A 14,849-nucleotide genomic window follows, 5' to 3' on the forward strand; every position below is an offset into this window, starting at 1 on the left:
ATGAAGGTAAATCATCTAGTCTGCTGAAGTTTCATTAAATTGCTTTTTTATTTGATGTTTTTCGTCACAAACTGTCAAATATGGATTCAGTAAATTCAGAATTCAATGAAGATCAAATCAGCAGAAACATCTCAGAGCTGAAAACATCTGACGTGTTTTTAATGTGAAGCTCTGAATCCGGATTTTATTTTCTCACAGTGGTTCAAGAGGAGGAAAAGACCTCCTGAACGTTTCTTTAAAATACTCAAACTGTGCTGTGGGCCTGCCAGGCAGCGCCAGGTCCAGACCTGAGAAAATGTCCTTTGGGTCCGCAGGGCGGCGCCAGGTCCTGATCTGAGAAACTGTCGTAATAGTTTTTTGCTACCTTACACTGTGTCCTGTGCGTCAAAGACACAGTGTGAGAGATTTTTTTATACCTCCTTCCATTCCTCATGTTTTCACTTTCCTTATCTAATGAAAAGGTGGCACTGCTCTCTGCAGCTGCAGCTTCAGACATCTGTCTCCCCATGTCTGTTTTCTTTTCTTGACGGGATGTACTGAACTGAAATTTCCCTTTGGGATTAATAAAGTGATTGATTAAAGGCTCTGGGTAAGAAAGAGCTTCCAGATGACTGGACTACTACAGCAACAGTAATTAGAGAGACAGGTAGGAAGGTACTTGGTGTGTCATCTGGACAGAGAATGGATGATAAAGAAACCTGGTGGTGGAATAGTGAAGTGCAGGACGTCGTTCAAAGAAAGAAGTTAGCCAAGAAGAAATATGACAGTGAGAGGATTGAAGAGAGGATACAGGAATATAAGGAGATGGGACGTAGAGCAAAGAGGGAGGTAGCTAAGACAAAGCAGACAGTGTATGAGTTGTATGGGAGGCTGGACACTAAAGAGAAAGACTTGTACCGATTGACGAGACAGAGGGATCAGGCTGGAAAGTATGTGCAGCAGGTTAGGCTTGTTAAATATAGGAATGGTAACAAGTGAGGAGAGTGTGACGGGCATATGGAAGGAGTATTTTGAGGAGCTAATGAATCAAGAGAATGAAAGAGAGAGAAAAAAAAAAAAGAGTAGAGGTCATAGAAACTGTGGACTAGGAAGTGGGAAAGATTAGTGAGGGTGAAGTCCAGAAAGCTCTGAAAAGAATGAAGAAGGGAAGGCAGTAGAACCTGATGACATACTAGTGGAGGTTTGGAAATGTCTTGGAGAGATGGTAGTGAGGTTTTTGACTCAAATATTCAATGACATATTTGAGGGTGAGAAAATGCCTGAGGAACGGAGAAGTGTGCTGGTGGCCATTTTTAAGAGCAAGGGTGATGTGCAACGTTGAAGCAACTATAGGGAAATTAAGTTGATAAGCCACATGATGAAGATCTGGGAGAGAGTTGTGGAAGCTAGACTTAGACAAGAGGTGACTTGTGAGCAGAAGTATGGCTTCATGCCAAGAAAGAGCACCACAGACGCCATCTTTGCTTGGAGGATGCTGATGGAGAAATACAGAGGGGGTCAGAAAGAACTCCATTGTGTCTTTAGAAAAAGCATATGACAGGGTGCCAAGAGAGGAGGTGTGGTATTGTACGAGGACATCTGGAGTGGCAGAGATGTATGTTAGACTGGTACAGGACATGTATGAGGACAGCAGGACAGTGGTGAGATGTGCTGTAGGAGTGTCAGCTTCAAGGTGGAGGTGGGAGTGCATCAAGGATCGGCTCTTAGCCCTTTCTTGTTTGCTCTGGTGATGGACCGACTAAAAGATGAGGTCAGATAGGAATCCCCGTGGACTATGATGTTTGCAGATGACATTGTGATCTGTGGTGAGAACAGAGAACAGGTGAAAGAGAACTTGGAGATGTGGAGGTATGTACTTGAAAGAAGAGAAATGAAAGTCAGCCGTAGTAAGACAGAGTACGTGTGTGAATGAGAGGGAGGTGGAACAGTGAGGCTACAAGGAGCAGAGGTCACAAAGGTGCAGGACTTCAAGGACTTGGGGTCCACTGTCCAGGAAAATGGGGAGTGTGGTAAAGAGGTGAAAAAGAGTCCAGGCAGGCTGGAGTGGATGGAGAAAAGTTTCAGGAGTGGTTTGTGACAAAAGGGTGTCAGCAAAGGTCAAAGCAAAAGTTTACAAGACAGTGGTGAGACCAGCTATGTTACATGGTCTGGAGACAGAGACATGGACAAAAAGACAGGAGACATAACTGGAAGTGGCAGAAATGAAGATGTTGAGGTTCTCCTTAGGAGTGACAAGGATGGATAATATTAGGAATGAGATCATCAGAGGTACAGCACAGGATGAACTGGGAGATGAAGTTAGAGAGGACACAGATGGTTTGGACACGTCCAGAGGAGAGACAGTGGTTTGGACATGTCCAGAGGAGGAACAGTGGTTAAGTTGGTAAAAGGATGTTAGAAATGCAGCTGCCAGAAAAGACAGAGGAGATATATGGATGCAGTTAGAGGACATGGAGGTAGTTGGAGTGAGGACAGAGGATGCAGAGGACAGAGAGAGATGGAGGATGACTCGCTGTGGAGAACCCTGAAGAGGGAAAAGCCAAAAGAAGAAGACCTGCTAAGGTGAAATTTACTGTACTCTCAGTGACTGTGTAGTCATTCAATGTAAACTCAAAGATAATTAAAAAATGGTCAGATGGAACAGGATTTGGAGGAAATACGTTTTTAATCTCGAGGCCATAGGTCAGAACTAGGTTGTGATGATGAGCGCGAGTACGTGTTCGGACGTTTTGGGTAAAAACCAATTGACTATAAAAAAATTTAAAGGCTATGCTCTCATGTCCCTTTTTTCTGTCCTCTCAAACCAGCCGATCAAAGCAGATGGCCGCTTGTCCTGAGCCTGGTTCTGCTGGAGGTTTCTTCCCTTTAAAAGGGAGTTTTCCTTTCCACTGTTGCCATTGTGCTTGCTCAGGATGGGAGACTGCGATGAAGTGAAGATTCAACAAGTCTGCTGCTTCCTTAGCTAGAGAACTTCACTAATTGGCTTTTGTGTATGTTCCTGTAGTGCCCTGAGACAACTTTTTGATTTGGTGCTTTGTAAATAAACTGAATTGAATTATGCTTGAGCTATCACTTTCAACATCTACATGAATATTGAAATCACCCATTTTTATGACTATCAGTATTTAGTAGTAAGTCAGTTAAGAATTCAGACAAAAACTGAGCATATGAGCCTGGTGGATGATATACAACTAGTGAGAGTGGCTGTTCTGTTTTCCATTTAGGATGGGACAGACTTGGAGACAGTGACTCAAAAGTATTATAACTACTAATTGGTTTAGTATTAATAGTCTTGACTGAAAAATAGAAGCTACACCTTCACCTCGACCTGTCAGGCAGCTGTGGCTGAGTGGTTAAAGCAGTCATCCTTCACTGAAAAAACAAACAAACAAAAAAAAAAAAAACTATTATTTTATTTTACCAGGAAGAAATCTATTGAGATCATCAATCTCTTCAACAAGGATGTCCTGGAAGTTGGGGGTTGATTCCAGCAGCTGTCACATGCCAAAGTGTCCCTGAGCAAGACAATGAACCCCTCATTGCCTCTGATGTGCGTCTCATCAGTGAATGAATGTGATAAAGCTCCGATTATTCCCTGTACAGATCTAGTAGAGTGATGTATGAATGGGTAGATGAGGCACAGATTGTTGTAAACAGCTTTGAGTATCTTGATAAGAGAATGGAGCTGTATAAGTACAGTCCATTTACCGTTACCTGTTGTTCTAGGACCATGAAAATTTAAATAAATAATAAATCCAGTACCAGGACCCAACAGATCCAGTACCAGGACCCAACTGATCCAGGTCCGCTTGATTAAATCATTGCTGCAGTTTTAGGATCAGTCAGGAAACGTTCTGGTTGTTTTGATAAAAAAAAAGAAACTCCGTTGTTGTGAAACTAGATTTATTTTCCCCACAGGTTGTGGAGCAGCAACGATGGTTCTGAGGCCCAGTTCTTGGTCTGCAGTGGAACAGAAAATAAAATCCAGTTTTCACCTGGAACAGAAGAGACGTTTGATTAAAGTCGATTCACTTAACGTTCGTCATCATGTGATGGGCCTGACTGGACTTCTGGTTCTGAACCAGTTTCAGTTCTGGTCATGGGTTGGAGTTTCAGGGTTCAAGTCTGACACCCCCCCCCCCCCCCACCCCCACCAAATCTAGTGGGTCATTCGGGTTATTGACACGTGCTGAACAGATCCTAACAGGCCCAAACTGTTGTTCTGGTGTCTTCTCAGCTGATCCCTGAGCTGGTTCTGGATGTTCTGTTCAGAGTTCTCTGGTTTGAACCCAGTTGGGTTCTGTTTGACCCAATGCTGTCGAGTTCTGATCAGTTTGAGAGTGTGTGTTTGGGGGGGCGGGCACAGAAACAACTTCAGCTCAGAACTCCAAACCCATGACCAGAACTGTCCAACTGGACCTGACTCAGAACCGGCACCAACAAAGATCACTTTAAAATATATGAATTATCACTTAAAATGTTCGGTGCCTGTTCTGTTCGCCCAGAATATGGTTGAGATGGAGCAGAAACCTGGCTGGTTCTGATTTGAGAAGTTCTTTAGGTTCTGGAGTAAGAATTAAGAACGGCACCTTAAGCTGGCGGCTCCTCCCTGGTTCTGACCCATCACTGGTTCTGACCCGGCAGCGCCCCCAGCAGGCCGTTGGCCGTGGTGAACAGGTTGACAGGCGATGAGCCGTCGGTGATCAGGGTTGACTTCAGACCCAGTGCCTGCAGCATCTTCAGCTGGAGGACGGAGGATACGGCTCAGTCTGCAGCAACATCAGCTAAAGGCCGGGTGACGTGTGGCTTTCACCGTCCTACCTGCAGTTCTGGTCCAGCCCGGGCGATCTCCTTCAGCGTGTCGGTACCGAGACTCTCCATCTGCAGCTTGAAGCGCTCGGACTCGATCTGAGCCAGATGTTCCTGCTTCTGCACCTCCAGGGTGTCCAGCTCCTTCTTGTAGCTCAACTCCTGTTCACGGGCCTTCGCCAGGCGCTGTAGCTCCGCCTCCTGCAGGTAGACAGACAGACACACTGATATAAACATTGCAGTAATAAAACATTCTTAAAAAGACAAATTTATCCAAACAGCTTAAATTTGTCTTTTTTGTTCGTGATAAAATCAAATTTAAACTTCAGATAAAAATGTGGAAACACACGTGCAGTAACGACAGTCGTAAACCAGGAAGTGGACAGTCGTAAACCAGGAAGTGGACAGTCGTAAACCAGGAAGTGGGCAGTCGTAAACCAGGAAGTGGACAGTCGTAAACCAGGAAGTGGAACGTACCGCCTCGATCCTCTGCGCCTCGGCCTTCAGTTTGGCCTCGTTGACGGCCGCCTCGCCTCGAATCCGGGCCGCTTCGGCCTGAGACAGGGCCTCAGCTTTGGCCGCTCCGGTACTTTCCACCGAGGCGCTGAAACACAAGACAGATTTTTACAGAACCGGACTGAGACCTGGGTTCTACAAACCTGCAGTCTGGGTCAAGAGTCCCTGAAGTTTAAACGACAAATTTATAAAATAAAAACAAACAAACAAAAAACCCGAATGTTTTTATGGATGAAAATAAACCCTCGCTGGTTTTAAACCCAAACAGAATCAGTACCTGGTCCAGAACCTGCTTACAGTAAGAACCACTAGAAATAAGTCTGGATTTTAAAAGACTTGAAATCAGTGGCAGGTCTTAATGAAACATGTGACCCGTTTCAGTTAAAGTCCAACAGAACCGACCCTCCAGAACCAGAACTTTTTGGTGTTCTTTTCTGCCAATAGACACCGTCTCCCACAGAAACGGGTTTCCTCATGAAGGTGAAATGTACGATGGGTACATTTGGGTTCTTCTAGTTCATGTTTCCTGTCTGTCCTGGCCCGGTTCTGGTGGACCCACCTGAGCGCCTCCAGCTCCAGCAGCTCCTTGCGGGCCCTCTCGGCCTCGGCCTGGTCCGTGATCCGCTGCCTCTCCAGCTTCCCCCGGGCCTCCTGCTCCAGACGCTCCGCCTCGTGTCTGCGAGACAAACAGAACCTCATGAGTCCGCTCCGCCTCGACCCGGCTCATTCGGACGGGGAGCGTGTTTCGGACCGGGCCGCGGCCTCCTGAGAGTTGGTGGTGATCTCGATGGCGAGCTGGACACTCTTCTGCAGGGCATCTCTGGTCCTCTGGTCCACGGGTTCCACAGATTGGATGTCCACGCTGCTGATCACCAGCTGGTTCTGACTGAACCGCAGACTGGACCGGACCGCCAGCTTCTCATCGAAGCCGAACACGGACGAGCAGATGATCCGGTTGGAGTTCTGGACACAGAAGCAGAGATCAGCGCTGGAACGGGACCAACAGAACAGCAGAGTTGTAAGATCCGGACCTTGTGGAAGTCGTCGAACTGGACCGAGGCGACGGCGCCTCTGATCCGAGAGGCGATGGCCTTACAGGCGTCCCCCACGAAGTCCGGCACCGAGAACAAAGATGCAGCGTCGGCCGGCTCGGCCGGGAACTTCATGTCAAAGTGCCTGAAGAGGAAGAGGAGGAGTCAGAGACGAAGGACCGGATTCAAAAACGGGTTGGAACACTGGCTCCAGAACCGGTCCATTACCAGTTGTAGGCCAGCTGCAGCTGCAGCCGGGCGTGGTCGGCCGTCTCGATGGTGATGATGTCAGTGAAGAAGTCTGGTCCCAGCAGGAGACAAACGGCCTTGATCACGTTGGCCCGCTTCGGTTTGTCCCCGGACAGAGACAGAACCGTGAACTGCTCGTCCGGTCCCAGCATCACCAGTTCAGGTCCAAACACCACCCTGCAGACGGAACCAGAACCATCAGCTGGGGGGGGGAGGGGCGGGGGAGAGAGAGAGAGACACACACACACACACACGAGACACACACACACACACGAGACACACACACACACACACACCTGGCCTTCTTCTCTCTGTAGTCGTAGACCTGCACGGCGGCATTGTGGGGGACCCTGAAGGTCACGACCCGGGTCTTGTTCCTGGGCTGGACGTCTCCGCCCCCCTGGCGGGTCGAGCGGTCGGCCAGCGGGTCATGGCGGGACGTCAACAGCGTCTCCACGTTCGGAGGAAGCTCCTTCTCCCACAGCTCCTCGTCCTGGTTCAGCATGTAGGTGTGTCCTATCACAGCGCGCACCTGGAGCCATTGGGGGGGGGGGGGGGGGTCAGAACCCGAAAGGAGTCATAAACTCAGACCTTGATCTCTGGATTTTGGAGCTGGTCTGTGGACCACTTCATGTAGAACCCTCTCACCTTTCCGGTTTTGATGTCCCGGACGTAGATCCCCTCGTTCTCGTCCAGTGGGATGGCGTGCTGCTTCAGAACAACCTCCACGCTGGCGGGGGGAACGTACTCAATGGGCCCCCGCAGCATCCAGCGGTCTCCAGGACGACGGAGGACGGCGCCATGCCTGGGGCGCTTCGCTCTCTCCCTGGTCAGCTCCTCTTCCTCCTCCTCCTCCTCCTCAAACTGGTGATAACAACAGAAACGGTAACAACAACGCAGAACAAGAGTCTCAAACACCAAAACAAAATCAATCCATCCATCATCTTTACCCACTTCTTCCTTTTTGAGTCGTGGGGGTCACTGCTGCCCATATCCAGCTATCACTGTGTGAGAGTAGGGGGACACCCTGGACAGGTCTCCAGCCCATTACAGGGACACCGAGACAAGACAAACAAGGATTCACTCTCTCACCTTGGGACAATTTAGAGTTACCAATCAGCCCAACATGCACGTTTCTGCTCTGTGGGAGGAAACCGGAGTACCCGGAGAAAACCTACACATGCACGGAGAGAACATGAAAACTCCACCCAGAAAGACCCCTGGAGCAGGATTTGAACCAAGGCAACCTGCTCGCTGCGAGGCAGCAGCTCTACCAACTGTGCCACCGTGCTGCCCACAAAACAAACAAGCATCTGAAGTTTATACAAACAGATTCATGTTCTTGAGTAAAACTGATCCTGCAGCTCAAATTACCAAAAAAACAAAGTCCATCTCAGATTCTTTGTTTTATGGACTCAGAATCTGCTGAGTCACTGGTTGCCATGGAGACTCCCTCCTTTTTAGAGGGGTTGAGGGAGGGGCAACACTCTTCAAACAGAACCAAACCAGAAGCTGAGCTTCAAAACAGTCTTGTGTGAAAAATGTAAATCCAATCAAAAAGTTTCTGACCCGTGAGCAACAGAAGGTTCTGATGGTACCAACTACCAAGAGGGAACGGGACAAGTTTCAGGCACAATGGCGAATCAGTAGTTAGCACCGTTGCTTCACACCAAGAAGGTCCTGGTTTCAAGCCCTTGGGGTCTTTATGTGAATACTCCCTGGGTTCCCCACAGTCCAAAACACCGGTCTGTTAGGCCGTCTTCAGGCTCACGCAGACATGTGACCTCAGAGGGGTTTGATCCCGTAAATAAAGAGCCTTCCTTTCCTGTCAGGAAGAGAACATCTGAACTCATATGATGGAAGTTTGAGTGCGTGACCTCAGAGGACACCATCAATCCTCCAGCAGAGAGACAACTGATGGACAGAGACAGAAATCTACGTCTGGGCGGGGACGGAAATCTACGTCTGGCAGAGATGTCATTTAAAACTGTGGAAATTTAAAACGTTTTAAAAACAGCGGGAAGTTAAAAACAGTGACGACTGAAGCGACGGCCTCAACGAGTCTATGTTGTTTTTAGTGGTGCAACTGGAACCAGGTGTGTTGAAACACCTTTACCTGGCTGTGACGTTTGACCCATCCTGTGAGCTAAGCATCAATCTTTACAGGAAAGCCACGATAAGCTGCAGATAAACAACCTTTAACCACGAAGCAGAGACACACCCGAGTCCTCATACCTGTCCTTACACACCTTCAGGGCGGGGCAGCCGGCCTTCGTTAAACACACAGACTGTCTTTTAATCTGCCCGACGGACGGGTTATACAGGAGCAGGCGGTCAGTGAGGAGAACCACCTGCAGCAGACTGAAGTGGTTCTAACAAACATCAGCCTAAAGGAACCTAAAGGCTCAGTTCTGTTGGACCAGAACTTGGAATAAAATCTATGTTGGTGAGGGTTAACGAGTCAAAGTCCAGGTGTTCTGAAAGACCTGGAGTCGTGAGCACCACCCATCAGTCATCAGGACAAAGAGGTCCAAAGAGCTCAGAAGACACCAGAACAGGAAGCTTCGCTCCACAAAGATGGAGAGAAGCACGATGGTGGCAGCACCATGATGAGAGCAAACCTTCGAAAAACTAAATCAGACATGTAAACACTCAAACAGGTTTCATCTAGGATGAGGAGGCGGAGCCACAGAATGGAGGTGCGCTCGCCTCTTCCTTCTCACCTCTTCATCGTTGAACGCCTCCACGGCTCGCAGCACCAGACCCTCCTCCTCCGACAGCACGTACACGTTCTGGATGCCATTCTCCAGGCGCTCACCGGGCTGCAGGAAGAACGAGCGCTCGCCCTGAAGGAGGAGGAAGAGGAGGAGGAGGACAGCAGAACAGCACCCGTTAAATCCTCGATTTGGGATGTTTACTAAACTTACTTGTAAAACAAAGCTGGGCGGAGCCTGATCAGCTGACCAATCAGAGCAGAGTACAGACTAAAACCAATATGGCCGCTCTAAATATTCCTGGAGTCCATGTTCATGGAGCACATCCATGTTCCTCAGTGAAGCACGGCGGCGGTAGCATCATCCTGAGGGGCAATTTCAACACAACTGCGGTTTTCAGGAGGTTCTGATGGGTCGAGTGGTTCCTCACCTTCACCACCTTCTTCTGGCCCAGCTGAGGCTTCCCGTCAGCTCCGACCGGGTCCAGGATGACGCAGTACTGCCTGCTGCTCAGCGTGGTCACCTCCACCACACACACCACCTCCTCGGCCACCGACGGGATGTGCGCCTCCCTGTCGGCCAGCGTGACGAGCCACTCCTCGCCCGTCCGCCGCTCGCGTCCGCCTACGTCCTTAAAGGGCCGAAGGGCGCGCACGTGCAGCGCTTTCTGCAAACAGAACCAGGACGTCAGAACCAGCACATCTCCACACGCTTCATCACGTCAGCTTCATCTGAAGTCAAAGTTTCAACTAAACCGTTCACTTTTAATAAAACATCAAATTATTCTCCCGTTTTTAAACAGCTGAACCTTCGGCTCGGGCGGCTAATGACTGCAGACGACACGTGTTAACTCATGTTAATAATTAATAAATATTTTAATTAATTTTCTTTACAACAGAATTTCCATAGAAATACGCAGATCTTCCGAGTTCCTCAATCTTTTTATTTGTAGCTCCGTTTTGTCCGTTATGCTCCTTTTAGCCACACTTCAGCCAATTTGAGCTTGTAGCTGTCATTTTGCTCACTTTAGCTCCTGTTCAGCTCGTGTGAACTCAGTTTCAGCTTCTCCAGCATCACAGTGATTTGGCAGAAACGTTTCTCGGTGAAGTTTGGTTTGAAACAAAGATTCGATCTTTCCTTCTAACAGTTCGGGCGCTTTCGCTCGCCTACAAACGTCTCGCTGAATTCACCCTTCAGGAGTTGTTGAGCGCCACCGACGCTTCCTGCAGGTCGTTTAGTTGTGGGTCGTGTGACGCGCTGTGGCTGACGGGGAGATTTCCTTTCTCAGGAAACTCGGACGACAGAAACAACTTCCCCTCGATGCACAAACCGCAAAGAGATTTCACGTCTCGTTTTATGCCGACGATACGACGACGTTCTGCTCCAACATGATTTCACAGTAAAAACTGAAGTCCTGAAATTTTAAATTTTAAAACTCCTCAGACTCTTTAATGTGAAGAATCATTTCATTCAGTCACAAAGTGAAGAAACTCCAGCTGTGGCGACGCTCAGAAGAAAGGAACCAGACTTCTGCAGAATTCTGTAAACCTGGACCAGAACCTGGATTCTGTCACCAGGAAGTGTTTGTGTCAGCCGACAGCAGTGAGGGGCGGAGTCACCTTGTCAGTCAGGATGAAAGCGTTGACGATGTCGATGACCTCTTCGTGAGCACCTGGCAGGTACGCTCCCACCTTACTGACGAGCCACTCCTCACCTGAGGGACACGCAGGTCGTTATGTGGAGGTTCTGGCTCCGATCGGATCCACAGAGGTTTGAATCACGTTACCTGTGACTCTCTGGACGCCTCCACGGTCTTTGCCCTCCTTGCGAGCTCTCAGTCTGATGGCTTGGTTCTCGTGGATCACCGTGGCCTTGATGGTCTCCAGAACTTCCACCTCCTTCCTGGGAATGCAGGTTCCTAAAACCAGCAGGAGGAACCGGAGAAACGGTGCGTCTCAAACATGTTGAACAGAACCAGTTTCCAGAATCTGAGACCCAAAAAACTGAAGGTTTTACCGAGCCCAAGAGAAGAACCCTCTCAGCTTGTTGCATCAAACAACATTCAGGCATTTTCCCTGAAACGCACCACTCATTCATCCAATCATCCATTAATTCATCCATCCATTCAATAATTCATTCAATCATTCATTCATCCAACCGTTCATCTATTCAACCATCCATCCATCCATCCATCCATCCAATCAATTCAGCCATCAGCCATCCAACCATCTGTTCATTCATTACCTCATCCATCCATCCATTAATTAATCCATCCAATCCTTCATCAAACATTCAATCAAAAATTCATTCATTTATTATCCCATCCATCCATCCATCCATCCATCCATCCATCCATCCATGGCCCTGCAGACCCTCAGGATTTAGAAGTGGGTTAAACCCGGTTCTGTTTGGACCTCTGCAGTAGAAACATCAGTCAGAGTTTAAACGGGTCAGAACTTTGCTGCTGGTTTTACAGTCGCAGCTGAACATGGAGGAGTTTACTGATTCATCGTTTAGAAACTTTATTTTCATTTCAAAAGAAACTTTATTTTCATTTCAAAGTCCGAAACTTTGAAGTCTGGTTCTGTGTGAGGAACCGAGAGAGTCCAGAACACAGAAACCAGAACCTGGAGCCTTTAGTATCTCTTTGGTCTGCAAGCAAAATCAAAATGTTTTTTCTGGAAACCTCTGCACCACCTGTAAGCAGAGGAACTGGGAGAAGGTTCCTGTGGTCCAACAGAACCACATGTGGGTCTGACTGAGTCCAGGTGGGACTAACCTGGTCCTTCAAAGAGCCACTCGTCTCCGGCGACTCTCTTCACGCCTCCTTCGTCCTCGAAGTCCAGCAGCGCCTGCAGACGCAGCGCCGTGTCCGGGTACACGATCTGCAGCGGGGTCACATCCTGCAAACACACACGGATCAGCACCAGAGTCCATTCGGACCGTTTCACAGAACCAGACAGGGATCCATACAGACCTGCCGGATCTCCTCTCCGGGGTACAGAGGGAACGGGTCCTGGGTCAGACGGATCTCCAGGTCGGCGTGCCGCAGCTTGGCCTGACCCGATTGGTCAAACAGGACCTGGCTGTCGTCGTCCCGGGCGACGGGGTTGGACACCACGCAGTAATGTCGAGGCGGCACCATGATCATCCGGACTGGCACGAACAGAACCCTGAGGAGAGACCAGCGGACCTGAGGTTACTCCGGATCCAAAGAGGGGCAGAACCTCCGGGTGAACAAAGTTCAGGCTCGCGGACCTCTCATTGTCCTGACGGATGTAGGTGAGCGGTCCGATCTCCACGCGGGCGATGTTGGTGTTCTGGTCCAGGACGTGGATGTAGTGGTGAGGAGGGATCCGGATGATGGACGCGTCCACCTGCATCTTGCCTGGTTCTCGGGTTCCACCGGTCTTCAACTTGATGACAGCGAGGCGCTGGAGACGACAGGAGGAGAAAAACCAGGAGTAACAACGTGCAGGTGAAACGTTTCTGAAAGAACAAAGTTCCTGCTGCGTTCGCACGGTTCTACCGGTTCTGACAGGTTGGCCACACTGGCAGTGTATGCTGGGAAACCGTTTATCACCACGGCAACAGAAACAGAATCCAGCAGGAAGAAAAAGTATTTTCTGAAATAAATCCTTATATTTGTTTATTTTACTTTAAAGTTGCTCAAAGTTTAAACTCAGGAAAACAAAAAGGCGGAGCCAAAGAACAAACAGACTTATTTAAATTGAGTTTTTAAAGTAAACAAAAAACAGGAAGTGAATCTCAGGTGTTCACACAGAGACACACCCACAAAAACAACAAGGCTGACCTGAGGTCAGCAGAAAAATGATTCAATCACCCGGAAAAAAAAAAAAATCAATATAAAAAGATTTATGTTTGAGTAAAGCCCCCAGTATACTGCCGCGTACGTCCATACGCAGAGGTACGCACGTTCGTACGCGGAGGTACGAGGGTACCCCCCACGGCATGTCCGTGCAAAGCTCAATTTTTTACGACCGCATACGCGTACGCGGTGTCGCACAAACGATAAACAAGATCGATCAGTTGATCAATCAGCTGACTGATCAGCTCAGCGTTTCCATCATCCATCCAGCGCGCCACGCCCAACAAGTTTGATTTAAAGTTTCAAATCATTTCAAGTTCAGTTTTTGTTCTAAGCAATCCTAATGTCAAAAACTATAATTATATATGAAAACGAGAAAAAAAAATTAAAATGTGGGCCCTTTGCCTTTCCATTGGCGTCACTAAATGCGCATGCGCAGAAGCGCGAACGCAGTAAAATCAGAAGCAGCCTTCCAGGAAACTTCGATGACAAAGTAAATTCTGCATTTTTACAGAAAATAAACATTAAATACTAATGGAAAATAAATACCTGCTTCACATTCACTGCCGATAAATTAAACTTTTAGTTATTTTAACAACAATAAATGGTTTTAGAGCAGATTTTCCTGAGTGTAGAATACAAAACACTTTGAGGTTAACATTTTTAAAACAGAAACATGTTCCCTTCATTAAATGACGCCGAATTAAAGAGTAGCTCGTTTTAAAATAAAAACCATCTCCAGTTGGACTTTTCAGGCAAACTTTGTTCCGGAGAAACGCGGAAGTGATAAAATTGCAGAAATCTGAGCGGAGTTCTGCGGCTCCTCACCTTGGTTCTGGGTTCGGTTCGGACTGGGAGCTCGGTGTCTTCTCTGCAGCGTCCGGACTGGCCGACTGATCCAGAACCAGAACAAAAGAGTTTAGACCATAAATGGGTGTGACTCAAAATAAAGAAGTTCCGGGAAAGAGAGAGACTTGGACCTGAAGTCACGTGACTTATCGCAGCTGCCGAGTGCGTCATCCGGCGGTTCCGGTTGGACGGGGTCCGTCCCGGACGAGCTGGTTCTCTGCTACTTTTAAATATATATATATTATTAAGTTTTTACATTAACAGGTACAAAGGAAATAGTGTTCAAGTATAGAAACGAACAAAACAACATATTTACAGGGTGCATAGATAAATTCACATGGTTTTTCTACAACTGAGATGGTTTTGCCTTTTTGTTTTAAAGTCCCTGGAGCTGTACAGGTAAAGGTCTTTGCTGAAGTGGGAAATGTGGACAAGGACTTGATCTACTTCACCCAACTTCTACTTCTCCTGGGAACATTTCACATTCACAAGAAAAAGTGGTCAAACTGAAAATGGGCCTGTTATCGGAAGATTGCCGGTCTACATAAAACATCTCGACATCTTTCCAAGAAAATTAAATAAAAACAATCACTGCAATTCTTCAAATGTGTACAATCTGATTTCAAGTTTTGTCTCTTTTCTCAAACAGAACTGTCACTTTAGATTATTCAATGTTTTTTTTTTTTGTTAAACAACTGAAGTGAATCTGAGGATTCTGAGGTCATCCTGGGGCCTGCTCGGAGCTCACTCTTTCCCAGGAACATTAAATTAACATTTTCCGTTTTGATCCTGGTCCTCTGAGCTTAAATTAACGTCCTGTTCTCCTCCGCAGTTCTTTGGATCCAGCAGGAC

General features: G+C 47.8%; 1 protein-coding gene across 1 annotated transcript; it reads right to left on the reverse strand.

The window, feature by feature from the left end:
• Positions 1-3,886: 3,886 nt before the first annotated feature.
• Positions 3,887-14,155, reverse strand: LOC119421804 (major vault protein). The gene is made up of 18 exons (XM_037689165.1): positions 13,977-14,155; positions 12,578-12,753; positions 12,297-12,492; positions 12,099-12,222; positions 11,106-11,237; positions 10,939-11,033; positions 9,750-9,986; positions 9,329-9,451; positions 7,254-7,469; positions 6,902-7,137; positions 6,585-6,782; positions 6,357-6,501; positions 6,077-6,288; positions 5,885-6,001; positions 5,287-5,413; positions 4,822-5,010; positions 4,590-4,743; positions 3,887-3,995 (listed from the first exon to the last, which is right to left on the reverse strand). The coding sequence occupies exons 2-17, from the start codon at positions 12,700-12,702 to the stop codon at positions 4,624-4,626; spliced, it is 2,592 nt and encodes an 863-aa protein (XP_037545093.1). The 5' UTR covers positions 12,703-12,753; positions 13,977-14,155; the 3' UTR covers positions 3,887-3,995; positions 4,590-4,623.
• Between the last annotated feature and the right edge of the window lie 694 nt (positions 14,156-14,849).

The sequence above is a fragment of the Nematolebias whitei genome, chromosome 15 (assembly GCF_014905685.2).
Source record: "Nematolebias whitei isolate Nwh7 chromosome 15, NemWhi1, whole genome shotgun sequence".
NCBI classification, from domain to species: domain Eukaryota; kingdom Metazoa; phylum Chordata; class Actinopteri; order Cyprinodontiformes; family Rivulidae; genus Nematolebias; species Nematolebias whitei.